This window comes from Carassius carassius, chromosome 50 (assembly GCF_963082965.1).
Source record: "Carassius carassius chromosome 50, fCarCar2.1, whole genome shotgun sequence".
Taxonomy (NCBI): Eukaryota; Metazoa; Chordata; class Actinopteri; order Cypriniformes; family Cyprinidae; genus Carassius; species Carassius carassius.
Window position 1 is genome coordinate 11,204,444 of NC_081804.1, and position 17,293 is coordinate 11,221,736.

At 35.8% G+C, this 17,293-nt stretch overlaps 1 protein-coding gene across 5 annotated transcripts in view; it reads left to right on the forward strand.

Moving 5' to 3' along the window:
* Positions 1–405: 405 nt before the first annotated feature.
* Positions 406–17,293, forward strand: part of LOC132133081 (receptor-type tyrosine-protein phosphatase zeta-like) — a 57,034-nt gene continuing 40,146 nt past the window's right edge. For 3 of the 5 annotated variants that reach the window (XM_059545777.1, XM_059545778.1, XM_059545780.1), the window contains exon 1: positions 406–695. In XM_059545777.1, coding sequence (XP_059401760.1) covers positions 632–695 — 64 coding nt within the window. In that variant the 5' untranslated portion in view covers positions 406–631. The remainder of the gene's footprint in view (positions 696–17,293) is intronic. The other 2 variants (XM_059545781.1, XM_059545782.1) reach the window with 1 other exon arrangement.

Here is a 17,293-nt window from a genome sequence, read left to right on the forward strand (position 1 = left end):
CAACTTTAATAGCTTATTTATTGAGTTGTAATAGCACACGCGTTATCACATCTTAGCTGATATTCAGTATAAGCAGCCAAATGTATGGTATTAAAGTCATGACTATGTTATGTTATGAAACTGTGGTTACAATTATATATGAAAACAATATAGCAATTATTGCATTACAGTGTGTATTGTAATGCAGTAAGAATTTCTCTTAAGATTAATACTAATTATTATTAAATGCATAATTAAGTGCTGCCATTTTTAACATCCACGTGGTTATAAAACTGCGGTTAGAATTATTTCTGAAAAGACTATTTATATAGGCTATTGTACAATTATAATGAGTTATATATAAAGTCTCCATAGAAAGCGTTACCAAACTTTTTGTGTGTGTGGTGGTCTGTGGGTGGCGCGCGCACTTCCAGCCGAACTCACGGTGCGCGAAGCGATGCGCTTCACCCGGTCGCGCGCACATCCATGCAGTGGAGAGCGGAGTGGATCTGACCGCTGAAGGGGGTATCTCCTCCTGTTACCCAACCAATGTGATACACTCCGGCTCTTCGGGAGAGGTGTTCCTCTGTCGTCTCGACTGTCCTCACCTTGTTTGCTCTTAACAGCAATATTTCTTCACATTCAGAGAATAATGGAAGCGCTCACGACAAGATGCGCACTGTTTCTTGCGCAGATCGCACTCTTCAGTAAAACAGGTATGTACAGCAGGAATCTCTAGTTTACTTTATCTGTTTTTAATAAATCCTTCAATAATGTGTTTATAGATGAGTGTAGTGTGTATAATGCTGAACAGGTGCGGGAAGTGCTGGATGTCATGGTTCCAAATCAAGCTTATTTTTATTGAACTTGGGGTTCACACTTAAACATGATTTATTTCTAGTTAAACGTGACCTGTGCCCAAAATTTCAAGTCTTTCTATCTGATGAGTCATATCATGGCAATTCAAATAATTAGTTTTTGTCTGCTGTATTGTATTGCCAGTCAGTACTGCACAAGAGAACATGGAACATTGTTTGAACAGAGAGTCTGTCTGAGCATGTGCTTTATATACAGCCTTTAAATTCATGATCATAAGATCATAAATTAATGCTTTTTTTCTGTGCTGAAAATATTTCAACCCATTAAAACTGGGAACTGGAGTTTAATTGCTGCTTTATATTTTTGTTCTGCCCAAGTCACAACACTGCTAAGTTTATGTACAGTTTCTATCTCTTTAAATGTAATTTACTGAGGAACAAAATCAAGTAAAAAAACAAACAAAAACTGTGTATTAATATTATGATTTTAATATTTTAGTGTGGTCTTACTTTACCTAGTAAATGGAAGTTACGTAGGAAAAATAATAATAAAACATTAACATTCTTGCAAACTGTCTAAACTGAATTATACATGCAGACATTCATATGAGGAGTTTAACAGTAAATTAATCATTCAGAGAACAGATTTTATTTTTGAACATGAAAAATCTAATGAGGTTATACCTTAGTGAATTCATAGCTGGCTACAGGCCTGCTTATAATGAAGGGGCTTAAGGTTATATTCTAGAATCAGGTTTATGACTCTGACTCAGGTATCTGTCATTTTCTTTACTGTAGTATTATACAGTATATATTATTTAGTGCAGTGTACAATCTGAAATGTGCAGTTGTTTCAAGTGCAATTGCAATTTTCGCAATTTAAGGATTTACACATAAAGTAATGAATAATATGAATACTTGTGAATACAGTTTTACACGGAGTGGGTTCTCATTTATGGGCGCTGCCATGTTGAGATCACATGACCAATGGCGGTATACAATCGGCTGAGTTACTACTTCTAAAATTTGTTGAAATTGAATCCAAGAATGTATACTATAAGTATGATAATAAATGAAGATTAAGAGAAGATAAGCAGCTTCAATAAAAAGCAGCAGCAGTTTGTAAACTTCATTCATCCAAACCAATAGGTGTCAGTATGGTCTAAAACCAATGACAAAATACTGGGACCAGTAAGAGCACAAAAAACTTATTGAGTTCACGTCTGAGGTATTTCTAGCTTATCTTACCTTTAAAATTACTTGTTAGTCTAAAGGGAAAGAAAAATTTAAGAAATCAGAGAGAGATAAAAAGCATAAGACTGCAGGAAAATGTGGCTATTGTGACTATTTTCTTTAGGGTCTACTATTTTTATTTGTTATACAGTGCAAGAACCCTGTGAGAAAAAAGTGTTGCTTGGCTCAAAGTTAACATATGCCACCATTGTTCAAATCATTCCATGCCCAGTTCAGCAGAAAGTGACAAATGCTTATACAAACTCAGACTTCAATCCTAGGCTCATTATTTTGTCTGCTATTTCTTACGAAGTGCCAAGAAGCGACTGATATGCCAGAATTAATCTTTTGGATGGCGTCTGAGACAAAGCCTCTAAGAGTTGACCAAAGGCATTTTACTAGGACTTGGAAAAGCCCTTTTGTAAGTCAGCTAGTGAACCGGGTATAGTCGGTACCTGCAAAAAAAATCCCTTACTACTTTTCTTCTTTTCTGTTTGGTGTTCTAAATGATGGTGTGATGAAATGTGTGGCACAAAGGAAGGGCTCAAACTTTAGGACGCGATTAGTGAATGAAACCTCTCTCTCTCTCACCATCTGTCTTCCCAAGTGTTGTACTATAGCTAACAATTTTTTTCCCTTCTGCACTTTTTTGGCACAGCTCTGTTTTTCCTCTGAGAAAGTCCCTGTGTTTGTCGGGTCTTGGGTTTGTGACAGATGGTAGTAGCTAACTGTAAAGCTCTCAGTCCGGGGTTCATGTGGCCCCTCCCCTGCCACATGCCTCATGTGAGGGACGTGTGGTACTGTGTGTCTACCAATGCTCCAATTAGTTGTGTGTCCAAGCAGAACAACCATTTAGGTTTAAAGGAGAAGTTTACTATTTTTCTATGTTTAAATACATCCATCTCTCCCAGAGTAAAACAGGATATATAACGGGGAAAATGACTTTATTTGATTCATCAGGATTGGATTGTGAAGGGTGGGTGATACAGACTGAATGCAAGTCTGTTCAAATGCTAACTAAATAGCTGTTTGACTACATTATTCAATAGCCTATGTGGCCTCAGTGATGTCAGCAGAAAAGAAAAGTTGATTTGCTCATCTGTTTTCACTGTGAGTCTGTACATTATTAAAGTACCGTATTTTTCTGACTATAAGTCACACCTGAGTATAAGTCGCATCAGACCAAAAATACGTCATGATTAGAAAAAGAAAAAAAAACATATATAAGTCGCACTGGACTATAAGTCGCATTTATTTATAACCAAGAACCAAGAGAAAACCGTTTCATTCAAAAAACTGAATCATTCATGAAAGAAACAAGTGATTCAATTTATGAGTGAGTCTCAGAATCATTCACTTAACTGATTCATTCAAAAACACTGATTCGTTCAGGATTGAAACAAATGGCTCCCTTCATGTGTGTCACCAAATCATACATTCATCCAATTTGTTAAAAAATTATGTATCATTCAGAAATTAAACGAGTGAATCGATTTATTAGTGTGTCATAAAAACATTAATTCAGCTGATTCATTTAAAAACACAGATTCCCTCAGGAAAGAGAAAAGTGTCTTAAGGAGTGAGTCACAGAATCGTTCACTCAACTGAGTCATTCAAAACATTGATTCATTTAGGAAATGAAACAAATGAAAGTGAAAGTGGCTGACTGAATTAGAATAGCGTACTACCATACCAGACTGTTATCTACCATACAATACTATTGTACAGTTTTTTTTTATATCTCTTATGTTTAAATGGTGTAAATAGCGTGGTATGTTATTCTGAATTCAACAACTGTTTTATAATGGAGTCAGTGTATCATTCAATCAAAAAATTCATTCAAGATCACTGATTTATTCAGCAGTCATCAAATAATTTACCCATTTATTCAAAACACTAATTCATTCAATAACTGAAATAATTTGTAATATAATTCAGCCACTGTTTTCATGAATGAGTCATTGAATTATTCAGTCAACCTGTTTGTTCAAGAACACTGTTTTATTCTGGAATTAAGCAAGCAACTTCATTAAATCATTTACCCTTATATATATATATATATATATATATATATATAATTTATATATATATGTAACGTAACAGAGTACAAACTTCATAATCACGGGAAGAAGGAGGCGAGAACCGGCGAACATTCAAATCAAAGTAAAAATAAACACAAAACATCACGACAAACAAAACTAAAACACAAAATAAAACCCAGGCCTGGTCCTCTCTCGTCCTTCACTGTTGTCGCTCCTCTTTTGTATCCTTCCGATCTTCTCCATGGGACTCGAGACCGGTGAGTGGAGCCACTATATATATATATATATATATATATATATATATATATATATATATATATATATATATATATATAAAATAAAAAATGATTAATTTCTCAGCTTCATTTTGGACTATTTTCAGCAGTGTAAAAGAGATAGAATAACTAGCCATATTTTTTTTTTCTGTAATGTAAACTACTCACTATTAACTTGTTGATAGAACTGCTTAGTTTAACGCTTCTGTTTGTGACCAGAACTTTTTTGTCTGTGTTTTTCTTTTTTTTTTTTGCTCTTTGGTGGGGACAATTGGGGCAGCCTGGCATCCAGACTCCCTGTCCGAATCTGCTTGTGAAAACAGGAGCAGATTTCCCCTAAGCAGCAGCGGGGGCATTTGATGAACAGATTATTCGGCATTAGGCTCAAGCACATTCAGTCTGGCATGCCTCTGAGTCCTGTCTTTTCTCTCCTTCCCAAGACAGTGGAGGGGCCAAGCATGAATGGACTGGGGCGGTGGCAAGGGGGGCTTCAGTGGTGAGCCAAATCTCTGCACCATCCTGCCCATGGCCTTGGGTCAGTCCTGCTTAGTGAATTATGCTGTTAGCTGCTCGATTTTTTTGTGCCTGGCTGGAAAGAAGCGACCGGTGCTCATGGACATGCAACAACGTAAGGTGTCTGGACTTGAAAGGGGGTCTTATTGTATGTGGCATGTGAGTGTGACATTCAGGTGGGCCCCTGATTTATCCCAGTAGTGGTGCTCCCATGTCACAAAGGATGGATGAGCGAGTTGGGGTACTTTTGTGTGTCTATGTGGGAGGGAGGAGTGAACTTGAACTGAGAGTGTCAGAGGCTTTCCTCTTTGTGCTCTTTTATTGCAAACACCTACGTGGAGCACTGCTGTGTGTATTTATAAAGAGGTATATTTCATCCAAATTCATTCATTGTGTTTATCATCATAAGACAAGACCCACTTACACTTGTCTTTTCTTCATAAAATGTAAAACTCTAATTCAGCTCGCAGTCTTTTATATGCTATTTCATCTCTTCAGATCTTCCTTTATTTCTCCATCCATTGAAAGTCTGTCTCTCTTTCTGTGTCCGTTGAGAATCTCAGTGTCTTCATCTCAGTGCATGTAGATTGACAGGCTCTGCCGGGGCCCCAATGGCTCTCTGCCGGTTGGGTCAGTATCCCTGACTTGCCACTTAATTAATGACAGCAGACTAGGGTTTACTGTCATCCTACTGAAAGAGCTGCTCCCGTTCTACCACTGGAGAAAACAAGAGCAGGTCTGTTGAGTGCTAGCTTAAGATGCTTTGAGATCCCTTCCTGTTCTTTTCCAGGCTAGAGGTGTGTGGTCTAGATCTCTGCTCTCATTCAATGGACCTTGGAGAAGATGCTGAATACAAATCCAAGTAAAGTTTGGACACTATGATATAGTCGCTTGGTCTCTGACACTGTGTGAGTATAAAGTCTGGGGTCACTGTGAGCACCCAAAAAGAGGACAATCAAAGCTGCTTGTGTTTTCTACTTAAATCACTTTTGCTCTTGGAGTAGTTTCAATTATATCCATCTATGTATCTATCTATCTATCTATCTATCTATCTATCTATCTATCTATCTATCTATCTATCTATCTATCTATCTATCTATCTATCTATCTATCTATCTATCTATCTATCTGTCTATCTGTCTGAAGACTTTTACTTCATCAAGAGTTGAACTTGGTTTGCCCAAAGCACAACTATGCTATATGTCAGAGCGCTGGCTGCGAGTCTGATGAAAGGTTCAGCTTTCAAAGGTTAATGGCAAACTGAACTGATCACAAACAATGTATACGCTGCTGAGGACTGAAAGGACATGTTGACTTTGATACTAGCCGAATAGTTTTGATCATGTAAACATCCTCATCAGATCACACAAACACTGAAAGTCTCCTCTTCCACAAGCAGATGACACAGATCCACATCGGGGTTAGGAGACAGCTGGTGGATGAGCTGTGGGTGGTTTGCTGATCTTCCCCAGATTGGACTCAAATGGGACAAAGACCAGGGCAAGAGCTTATCTCGCAATCAAGGCTCTTATCAGATTTACAAGTGCATTTGACATTGAGGAGTTACTTGCCCCTTATGATGTTCTCTGAGGGCTGCAATTCTAGATTTTTTAAAATAAATAATTTACTCAAAAATTAAAATGATCATCATTTAGTTATTCCAAACTGGTTTGACTTTTTTCATCCATGAAACAGCATTTACAGAGCTAACAAAATATGTTCTAAGAAAGTTTGCTAATATTCCTGTTAAGTTATAAAAATTGTATTTCTTTCAAAATCATTCAAAATCAAAAATGTGCGCATTCTATCGTTCAGGAAACATTCCATTTTATACTTTTTCAAACATTATGGTATAACGTCACTTTCAACGTTGAAATCTGTTACTTTTTAATCTGAAATCTAAATGTTGAAATCTGTTCCTTAGTATTACTACTATTTTGATATTTTGAAGATCATTAAAAACCTGTCAACTTTGAAAAAAACGTTCTATTAACGTTCTACAAACGTTCTATTAATTCTATTTGTGTGGTGAGAGTGTTCCTGACAAGGGAATTGACTAAAAAAATCTTATATTTATTTTGCATTAATATATTTGTATGTGTAAAAAAAGTAATTAATAATAAAGAAAATTGGCAAAATAAAGTTTTGCAGCCAGTAATAAATATTTTTAAATATATAGCATTTACTATAAATGTATATGTGCATTTTCAGAATTCACTCAGCATTGGGATGTGTGTCAAGTTAGTAAAAACACTTGCCAACACTTAACAAATTGCATACACATCCCCATTATGACTGTTATGACCCCATTATGATGCCTATTACAGTTGAGATTTTAGATGAAAATGTTTCAGTGTCACTCAAGGACAGTCTTCCCCCATCTGAGAATTCATGCCCTTTTCAATTAGGATACCACTCCAAATAGTCTCATGCATGGGTCCTCCAGGCCATCAAAGAAATAATAGGAGATCTTCAGAGTCTCTTAATTAGGGCTGATTCTTGTTAATCCAGTTCACCCCGCCTTGCACCATATGTGCCAGGGGAAACCTCTGTGGCCCAATGCAGGTGAAAGAAGAATTAGAAAATACTCCCCTCCTTTTTCATTCAATCTGTAGTAATGCATTCTGAATTTGTTCAAGGCTGATTGGGTAATCTCTGGTTTGAATGAGAGGAGGAGACACATCGGAGAGCTTCTCACACTTCTTGGAGCTCCCATTGCTCCGGCCAATTAGTAAGATTCATCATATTAAACTGCTTTATACAGTAACTCACTGTATAAGATACTCTCATACTGACTTCAAAGAGTATTTGGAGCTCTTTGCTTCATATTATTAAACATCCTGTAGCAGTGCTTCCCAACATGTGGGTTGGGACCCAAAAATGGATTGCAGGTCTGTTCTGATGGCAATAATAGTAAAAAAAAAAAAAATCGAGAAGTGTAACAAAAAGCTAAAATGTTTCAAGAAGTCCAAACCTTTATGCTCTTATTGGTTTAATAATGCTAATTAATTTCCCTGTTCATGGTTTTGGCTCTTACTGAATGCTGGTGGGCCCTTGATTACATTTATTTTCGTCTAGGCTGGCTTGTGCCAAATCACAGACTTCTTATGTTCCTCATGAGGTCTCTGAGCATGTGGAAATCTAGTTGAAAAGATTCATCTCAGATGTACAGCGCTCTTTCTTCACTGAGAGAATGGCTGTGTATACTGTGTGCATCTGTGTTGATCATTTCTCAGGATGTTGTTCTTGCTTAGATGTTTTTGACTGGCAATTGCTTGACGGCTTCTCAGAAACACAACTTGAGTCAGTTAGCTTCTAATAACATTCAAGACATTTAATCACCAATTAAGTGCTTGAGTCACTAGTTGGATATACCACATTTTAAAATCATGGTTAAATGATGGTTATTCTTGAACAAAAATATTAAAGGTATTTTCAGTGTATTGAATTATAATAATAATAATATATCTGTGGCCAGTGGCTATGATCAATCACAAATCCAGTATAAGTATTATATTACTAAGATATTATATGACTATAAGGACAAGAATAGTTGATAGTCACAAAATGTTCCACTTGCATTCAAGACAGAGATTTTAGTCTTCTCAAAAGGTGCATTTTTCTCTCATGTTGTACAAAGGGTAATTAAAAAAAATGTGGTTGGAAGTAAACATTGTAAACATTGAGCTGTGGTGCTCATATGGGAAATTTGAGTTTCCATCTGGACCGCAACTTGATCACTCCTATTGGATCTGGTTTCTCTTCATTTTAAATATATCAATCAAAACAGCAAAAACAAGAATATTTAATTTGAAGATGTCTTCAGACGTCTTTTAGAGTGCAGCATCCTCATTAGCTTTCATTTTCATTCCAGTTTTGTTCTTGTTTTCTTTTTTTGCTCTTAGGGTTTGTCAGTGCATCTTTTTTTGACTCTCTGAGTCCCTTTTTGATGCCATCAAAGCACTCTTTCTCTATAAACAGAAGGCTCAGATGGACCCCATATTTTAAACAAAGCCAATCCAACTGTAAATGTTTACTGCTGTTTCACATTTGAGGCGGAATTGAGTGGGCAAACTTCACTTTGCAATTTTTGACTCAGAACTTTGTTATAGTCACTCCAAGAGTTTGAGCTCACTCAGTAAAGAGAAACCTTAGTAAACTCGTAACTTCAGGCAAGTCTTAGTGAAAGAAACTGGTCTGAAACTGTGTTCATGGGGATGGGTGTGATTTGGCCCAAGGTCCATGTGTTTTCCCGGAGTAGTAGCAAAAACGTTTCCTGCATGCTGATTGGCTAAAACAGCTCTTTGGCCAAGATAACAAGCTTTGATCAGGTTTGGTATAGTTTTCTTAAAGGGCTAGTTCTCCCAAAAATGAAGATTGTGTCATAATTTATTCACTTCCATATTGTATTGATATTGTATGGAAAGGATACATTTTAAAGAATGAGCTGTGAGGTTGACAGAATGCTACCAATTGTTTTTAATGTATTGAACCGAATTAGTCAGATTCATGAACAATTCATTCTGATTGGTTCACTGATTCATTAAAAAGATCCAACTCAAAAGACTGATTCATTAATTAATCAGGGATCACTTCACCTCTCATGATCACACTAAGGCAGATGACAAGATTTTTTATTTTTATTTTATGAATTAAAATAAAGGTATTAAAATAGTCGGTATTTCATTCACTTAAAAATACCTACATTTAAGATTAACGACTAGAGTTTGATGATCAGTTGAAGTCTTGTATCAAGCAAGATTGGACAAAAATTTTATATGCAAAGCTTTAAGAATTGGTATCCTAGATTCTCAAACAATTAAACATTATAATTAAAAAGACAGATGATGTGACAGAATATTAAACATGCCTCTGTCCCATCTGCTGTGCAGCAGCTAAATTAAGTTGCTCAGTGAAAACATTGGAAAACTTTTTTTTGTACTTTTGCCAGTTAAATAAACTAATATCACAGATTCTTGAGTTTTATTGCATTTCACAAAATTTCCTTACTTTTTTGGAATTGAGGTTGTATTTAAAGCACATTCATTTTATTAGTACTATTACAGAAACTGTACCTGCTTCTTTCTGGTTTTATTCATGTGTGACTGACAAATGTGCATTACATTAAGTTTTTTTATTTGTTTATGCAATCTCAATGGATGGAAATGTTATATGCAATTCAAATGCATAAATCATAAATGTATGGTAACACTTTAGTATAGGGACCAATTCTCACTATTAGCTAGTTTCATATTAGCATACTTATTATTAACATATTGACTGTTTATTAATACTTATAAAGCACCTATTCTACATTTTTAATCCTATCCAACATCTAAACCTAACAACTATCTTACTAACTATTTATAATCAGCAAATTAGCAATTTATTGAAGCAAAAGTCATAGTTAATGGTTCATTAATAGCAAGAATTGGACCTTAAAATAAAGTGTGACCAAATTATTATTATTATTTTTTTTGGTGTTTATTTTGGCTTTTAACATTACTAGACATGATGGCTAATGCAATGCTAGCTGACTACAGCATGATTAGAAATAAATCACACTTACAACCAATGTCCTGTCTTTGATGAACCCAGTCGCCATCAGTCTTATCAGGTGGCACAGCAGGGTTGATGCTGGAAAGCACCCGACCAAGTTTACAGTGCAATTAAAAGCACATCCTCTACCCACACACACTTCACCAGCATCATGTCTCACACTCAAACAGAGATTCTGTGTATCCTACACACACTCACACACCTGTAAGCTTAATCTGCTTACTCTGGCAACAAACCGTTTGCTCGCTTGCTGGCGGCATTATTGCTATCGATTTCCATTCAGCTTGCACAGTACAATACTCAGTATTTTATATCATGAGTAATTATTACATGATTAGGAACGTAAAAGGTTGCATGCTGTTCCTAAACAAAAAAAAACTGACCTTGTCTTGACAAAGTTTCTATGTTTTCTCACTGGAAGTTGAAGCAAAACTTATTGAGGAGAGTTTTATGTTAAAATAGATATGAGCCTTTAGCATAATTCTGTCCCTCTTCATAAATGCATGATATAAATGCACCATTATCATGAAATGTTGTTTGCAAACTAATAGCTTAGCAAAGAGTATTACATTAGCGGTTAGCACTATGCTAAGCTGTTAGCTTGTTAAACAAAGGCTACCTGAAAACACAAAGAAAAGGGAATCTATGATTTGTCTTTGTATGAGTAGTATGTTAGTACACTATTTCCAATTCAGCCAACACTACGTGCTAATCATAGCTGTGTGCTGTTGCTTACACGATTATTTATTCAACTGTAGTGGTATGCTAGCATACATATATACTGTAGATGATATCAAGTTCTGATATTATTGGATATTTATTAGAAAAACATTGTGGTATAGATCTCCATCGTTCTTTGTTGGTTTTGTTAATTAGTGAACAACAGAGATTTTTCAATGAGCTTGGCAGACACTGATATTTAGAGCAACTAATATACAGTATATTACAGGGCTGCCAACTTTTCAGTTCAACTTGAAGTGAGAATTTGCCTCATGTTGACTGGGATTAATCTTGAGTGCTGCTCTCTTCTGTGTCCTATTTCTAGATGACTCTTTTATGTGGTTGTACACCTTTAATATCACTAATAACAGTTGAGGTTTGAAGTGTCCTCTTCTGACACATGGTGGTTGTGTTCTCTCGTACCTAATACATTAGAGTGGTGAGGAAAAAAGGGTCACCTCCCTTACATTACCCTCTTGATACCTCTCTGTCTGGTCTTGGTTGCTGTTCCTCTTTAAAGTAATTTCACATCCTTTTGCTGGTTCATATGGAACCTAAAAGTCTTGAGACAAGATGTTTTGCCGGTTGTTTTTTTTCTTCTTCATAACTTACTCACCTTCCTGTTTTTACAAACCTACTAATATTCTTTTTATTTGGAAAAACCTTGAGGTCTGAACAACATGGGAGCGCTTTGTAGGGATTGAGCATTTTTGGACATTTTTCCAAAAAATTGTTTTTATGTTCCACAGAAAAAAGAAAGTCGTACATATTTGAAACATCATGAGGGTTAGTAAAAATGACAGAATTTAAATCTATGGGTGACCTATTCCTTAAAATGGGCCAGAGTTACCTTCAAATGTCTTTACTAAATCATGATTTTTTGTTGTTGTCAGAAATATGATGAAATAGCTGCAACAATGTTGATAGTTGAAGTGAGTTGTATTTATTAAACTATTTCTCCATGACTGGAAGTCAGTTTTAATAACTACTTGCTTGCCCCATGTGGCGACACTGAGACGTTAAAATAGCTATTATCATTTAGCATAATTCTATCCATTTTCATAATTGCCTGATTATAAACGTAGCATGTTATTATGATACCTTTTTTGTCAAGCTAAAAGTTTAGCATAGCACGAACTGTTTATTAAAAGCCTGTTGCTTTTCATAAACAGTTATCATGCTAAGCTGTTAGCTTATTAAAACTTGTCAAGGCCAACTGAAAACACGAAGAAAATTGAATATTTAATTCAATGTTTCTTGGCCATAAATATGTTGAAATTGCTGTATGTTGACATACTTGCTCTCCCATGACAATATTATATAAAAAGAAAACACTGACCATAGAAGAAGTCAGTTTCTGTAAATGCTCACTATAGAGTCTCTTGTGTGGACATTGAGAATGCAAAGTTTGCTTGCATTGCATTTTGAACTGCATTTTTGACAAATTCCAATGCAAGAAAACAAGCTTAATTAGTTTTAGGCAAATGTGTTCACATTCTTAAGCTTTACGAGGACCACTTTTTATTTTATTTTATTTCTTTACATAATGTATTGTGAGATGTATTTTGAATATTGAAGGCCCGCTAACCTGAAAGAGTCTATGAAGTTTTAATAACTGTCCTAAGAATATTGTCAAGGCAAGTCGCCTTTATTTATATAGCGCTTTACGCAATACTGATTGTGTTAAAGTAGCTTTACAGTGTTAAACAGGAAAATAGTTTGTCAATAATGCAGGAGGACAATAACAGAGACATTTTCCATCTTAAGTAATTTCATTGATGATTCAGTGACGTCATCCTCCAGTTCAGCTCTCTTCCAATAGTGTCTGTGCAATCAGTCAAGTGTCTCCAACTAAGCAAGCCAAGGTGACCGGTGCAAGGAACCAAAATGGAGAAAAAAAACCTTGGGATAAACCAGGTCCAACCCAGGAGCCAGTTCTCCTCTGGCCACAACATAGCTATACTGATCAAAACACAGAGGAGCAATATTGTTGGAATCACTTTAAGAACTTTTTTTTTTAAAGCTGATGAACAATAAAAACATTAACAACCAATTAGAACTTAAAAATCCCAGGCATTTATACAAAGACTAAGATAACAAAACTCGCAGAGCTCACTAATATTAAATAGAACGTCTTTGTCCATTGATGTGGATGCTAATATAGCTATCACTATGTATAGTGTGGATAGACCTTTGCCCTAATATTATTTGTAAAAATGAAAGGTAAGTGGTTTATAATAAACACCATATTGTATGTTTACAGCTTCATATAAGCTTAACAGTTACTGAATTTCATTAGCGAAAAGTCTGCTAAAATCTACGAAGTTCGAGGATAGTACAGAGTACATAGTAGAGAGTACATTTCATTAACTCTCTGTTACACCATGTACCAGGAGATCAAGCCCATGTGTAAAGCTCTTGGCTCACATGAGAAGTGTTGATTGGGAAAAAGGGAATGGGTCCTGTCAGACAAAAGCAATCAGGCAGACAGCAAGGCGTTACAATGCATGGACCTGCAGTCCTGCCGTGGCTCTCACGGCTGAGCCACTGATCTCATTGTTGTGTTTGCATTGATACGGGCCAGACCATGAGAACGGACATGGGCACAGTTCATTGGGGAGGAGCGAGTGAATGGCCGCCTCTCCACTCACTTCAGAGCTTGTTCATAATTTATTTTCCTTTGTTATTCTCATCTGTGTGGTTTCCAATGTGGCTCAAGTTTTAGAACGGTTCCTTGCAGCTACAGGATCAAATACAAACACCTGATAATGTTAGCTGTTATCTTGTTATATTGATCACTGTTAATCTAATAAAACCATGGTTACTATAGTTAGACCATAGTAACCACAAATTAACCATGGTTTTGCTACACTAACCATCATTTTAACCATGGTATTTGTAATAAAACTGTGGTTGTACAAATGTTAATGAATACAGCCCCCCCCCCCCTCCAAAGCAAACAAACAAACAAACAAACAACGACAACATGGTTTACTTTTACTATAATAAAAAATGGTTAATTATCATAAGAGTTGAACTAGCAAAATAGTAAGAGCAGTGTGCTAATAGCTATTCCATTCAGTCCTTTTCTAAATTAGTTAGCACTATATGCTAACAAGATTGCTAACTGAAGGTACATTCACCATTTTTTTTAATAATACATCTTCAGTTAATCACAAATTAGATGCATCAGTTCCCATTGAGTAAAGTATTTCAGTGATAAGTGTTCTTTTTAAAAGTATGCCAATATATATATATATATATATATATATATATATATATATTAGTGCTGTCAACGTTAACGCGTTAACGCATGCGATTAATTTTTGTCTGGTTTAACGTGTCAAAATATTTAACGCAATTAACGCAGCATCCATATTTTCTGCCATCCGTTGGCTAGCTTTACATTATATGATCACTCTCTTATTCATTTAAATGCTTTTAAACATTTCAAGCACGGCAAGACAAAAGAGAATGCGCTGTCTGTGAATGCCCTTATGTGGCACATACACACGTACACACACACACACACACACACACACACACACACACACACACACACACACACACACACACACAATGCATAGACAGGGCGCCAGAATCCAGTTCTCTTAAGCGCTTGAACTAACAATAAACATCCCAAAGTGCCAGTTTTGTCGATTATCTTCATAAGAGCAATCTTAAATGATTTATATAAAGTCTAAAATGAACAAAAAGAGTTGTGAGAGAATGAGGCGAGATCCATAGACAGTATATAAACGGTGAGATCCGCGTGTCTGTCTGCTCTTAAAGGGACAGCAGCCAATAAAGCTTCCTGTCAGTAAAGTTAAAGAACAAAGGGAACAGAGAAAATGACTCGCTGCTCTTGACTAAATAACTTTTGTAGCTTTAATAAGGATTAACTATTTAATTTATAGTTTATGCAGTGCAGACTGCATATAACTTTGATAACTTTATTAAATTTCTGTATATTTCCTAACTGTTAAGACAGGAAGGGCAGGAGTAAACATGACATTTATTATGGGTTTATGTTAGCATTGTTTTAAGTTTACTTAAATTAAAAACTGTTATATTTTTGAAGCCTAATAATAAATGTAAAAAAAAAAAAAAAAAATCAGTAGCTGTATTAATATCAGTAATACTGGCCTTCATTCATAAAAAGATGCCATTTAAACAAGTATTTAAAATATACTGTCTTTATGTTGTTTCTACATTAATTTGATTAACTGTGAAATTATTACATTAAAAAATATATTAAAAACGTACAAAAACATTTCTTTTTTTATTGCGATTAATTGCGATTAATCACAGAAAAAATGTGTGATTAATCTAGTTAAAGTTTTTAATCGATTGACAGCACTAAAATATATATATTTCCACAATGGAAGAAATAGTTACATTTTCAACTGTATTTGGCAAAACTTGTGGTTGCCATGGTGATTTTTGTTAGGGTAATCTAAAGAAACAAAATACACTTCGATGTTGTCAATACTCCCAGAGCGTGCTAAATTAGCTCAGAAAAGCTACCCTGGGTGAGCTATAATTAGCATATATGACTAGACATGACGCTCTGATACACTGTGAAAGTGTGTAGACATTTGTATAGCATAACAGGTGCACAGACAGTCTTGAAAAGACCAAAACCAATGTGTAGACAGACAGACAAAAGCTAACAGAAAGATGAGCCAAGACTTTACTTCTGTTGCTAGTGGATAGGCAGGCAGTTTCCCTCAGCAAACCCATTCAGTGTAGGGTATCCTAGCTAAAGGTGTAAAGGTGTTTCATGTCAAAGTCATTGTTGTTTGTATTATGGCCTTTCTCCCAAGGGACAGGGCCCTCTTTAGGGAGGTTTCTTTCATCTTTTGAAAGAATTAACATGGTTGAGTTTGGCAATAGACTGTTAGAACCAAAAACAATGTTGGCTTAAAAGGAATGTAGGGATTGTGTGGTTTAACTTAGTTTAACTTGTTAACAGTTTAATAGACTTTCTTATCAGCCCTAGAATTAAAACAGTGAGCAGTTACAAAATGTCGCTGTCTTAAAGATTTGACATTGTACAAATCTGACACCAAGGTCATTCTCAAAAATAAAAATGCAAATAACATAGAACTTAAAAAGCACACTTTTTTCAGCACATTTTACAAATAACAAAAAATATGATATAATAATATTCTACACCATTTCATATTTACAGTTACAGGAAGTCGTGGCCTAATGGTTAGAGAGTCGGACTCCCAATCGAAAGGTTGTGAGTTCGAGTCCTGGGCCGGCAGGAATTGTGGGTGGGGGGAGTGCATGTACAGTTCTCTCTCCACCCTCAATACCACGACTTAGGTGCCCTTGAGCAAGGCATCGAACCCCCAGCTGCTCCCCGGGCGCCGCAGCATAAATGGCTGCCCACTGCTCTGGGTGTGTGCTCACAGTGTGTGTGTGTGTGTGTGTTCACTGCTCTGTGTGTGTGCATTTCGGATGGGTTAAATGCAGAGCACAAATTCTGAGTATGGGTCACCATACTTGGCTGAATGTCACTTCACTTCAGTTATGCCTTTTATATGAAGTTTATATGAACTGAAAAATCAATGGACATGTTTGTCACCATATTTTTAGAATGACCCTATATGATGTTCATCGATATTGCTTGTTTAACTTAAAACACTCACAAATATTAGACTTTTTTCAGGCTGATCAAGGTAATTGGATGTACATTTTAGAGTAAACCAGCTCTGTCAGAAAAAGACAAAGTCTCTGTATGTGTTTTAATTCACTGCTTTATGAAGTCCTATCTGTAAATATTGTTCTGTTTTTGTTGGTCAGTCTGCAGTGATGTCTGGCACAGATCGAGTTATGGACAGTTATGGATCAGAGGTCCGACCCACATGCAATAGGCATGCATGCTAATTATGTGCTAATTAGAGCACTGGCAGAAGGCTTTTAGAGTTTATGCCTCTCCCACTGCATCTGTTTCTCTGTTTATTTACTTGAAGTCAGTTTAGGAGGATTAAGAGAATACAAAGTATATTCAAAAAGTAAATTTATGTTCCGGACCCATATGACTTTTACGGAACACAAATGGAATAATAATAACTATTTTTTGTTTTAAGAGAGTCACAAAGTAAATAATGAAAATTTTGCTTTTCTTTTGAGTGCAAAGAAT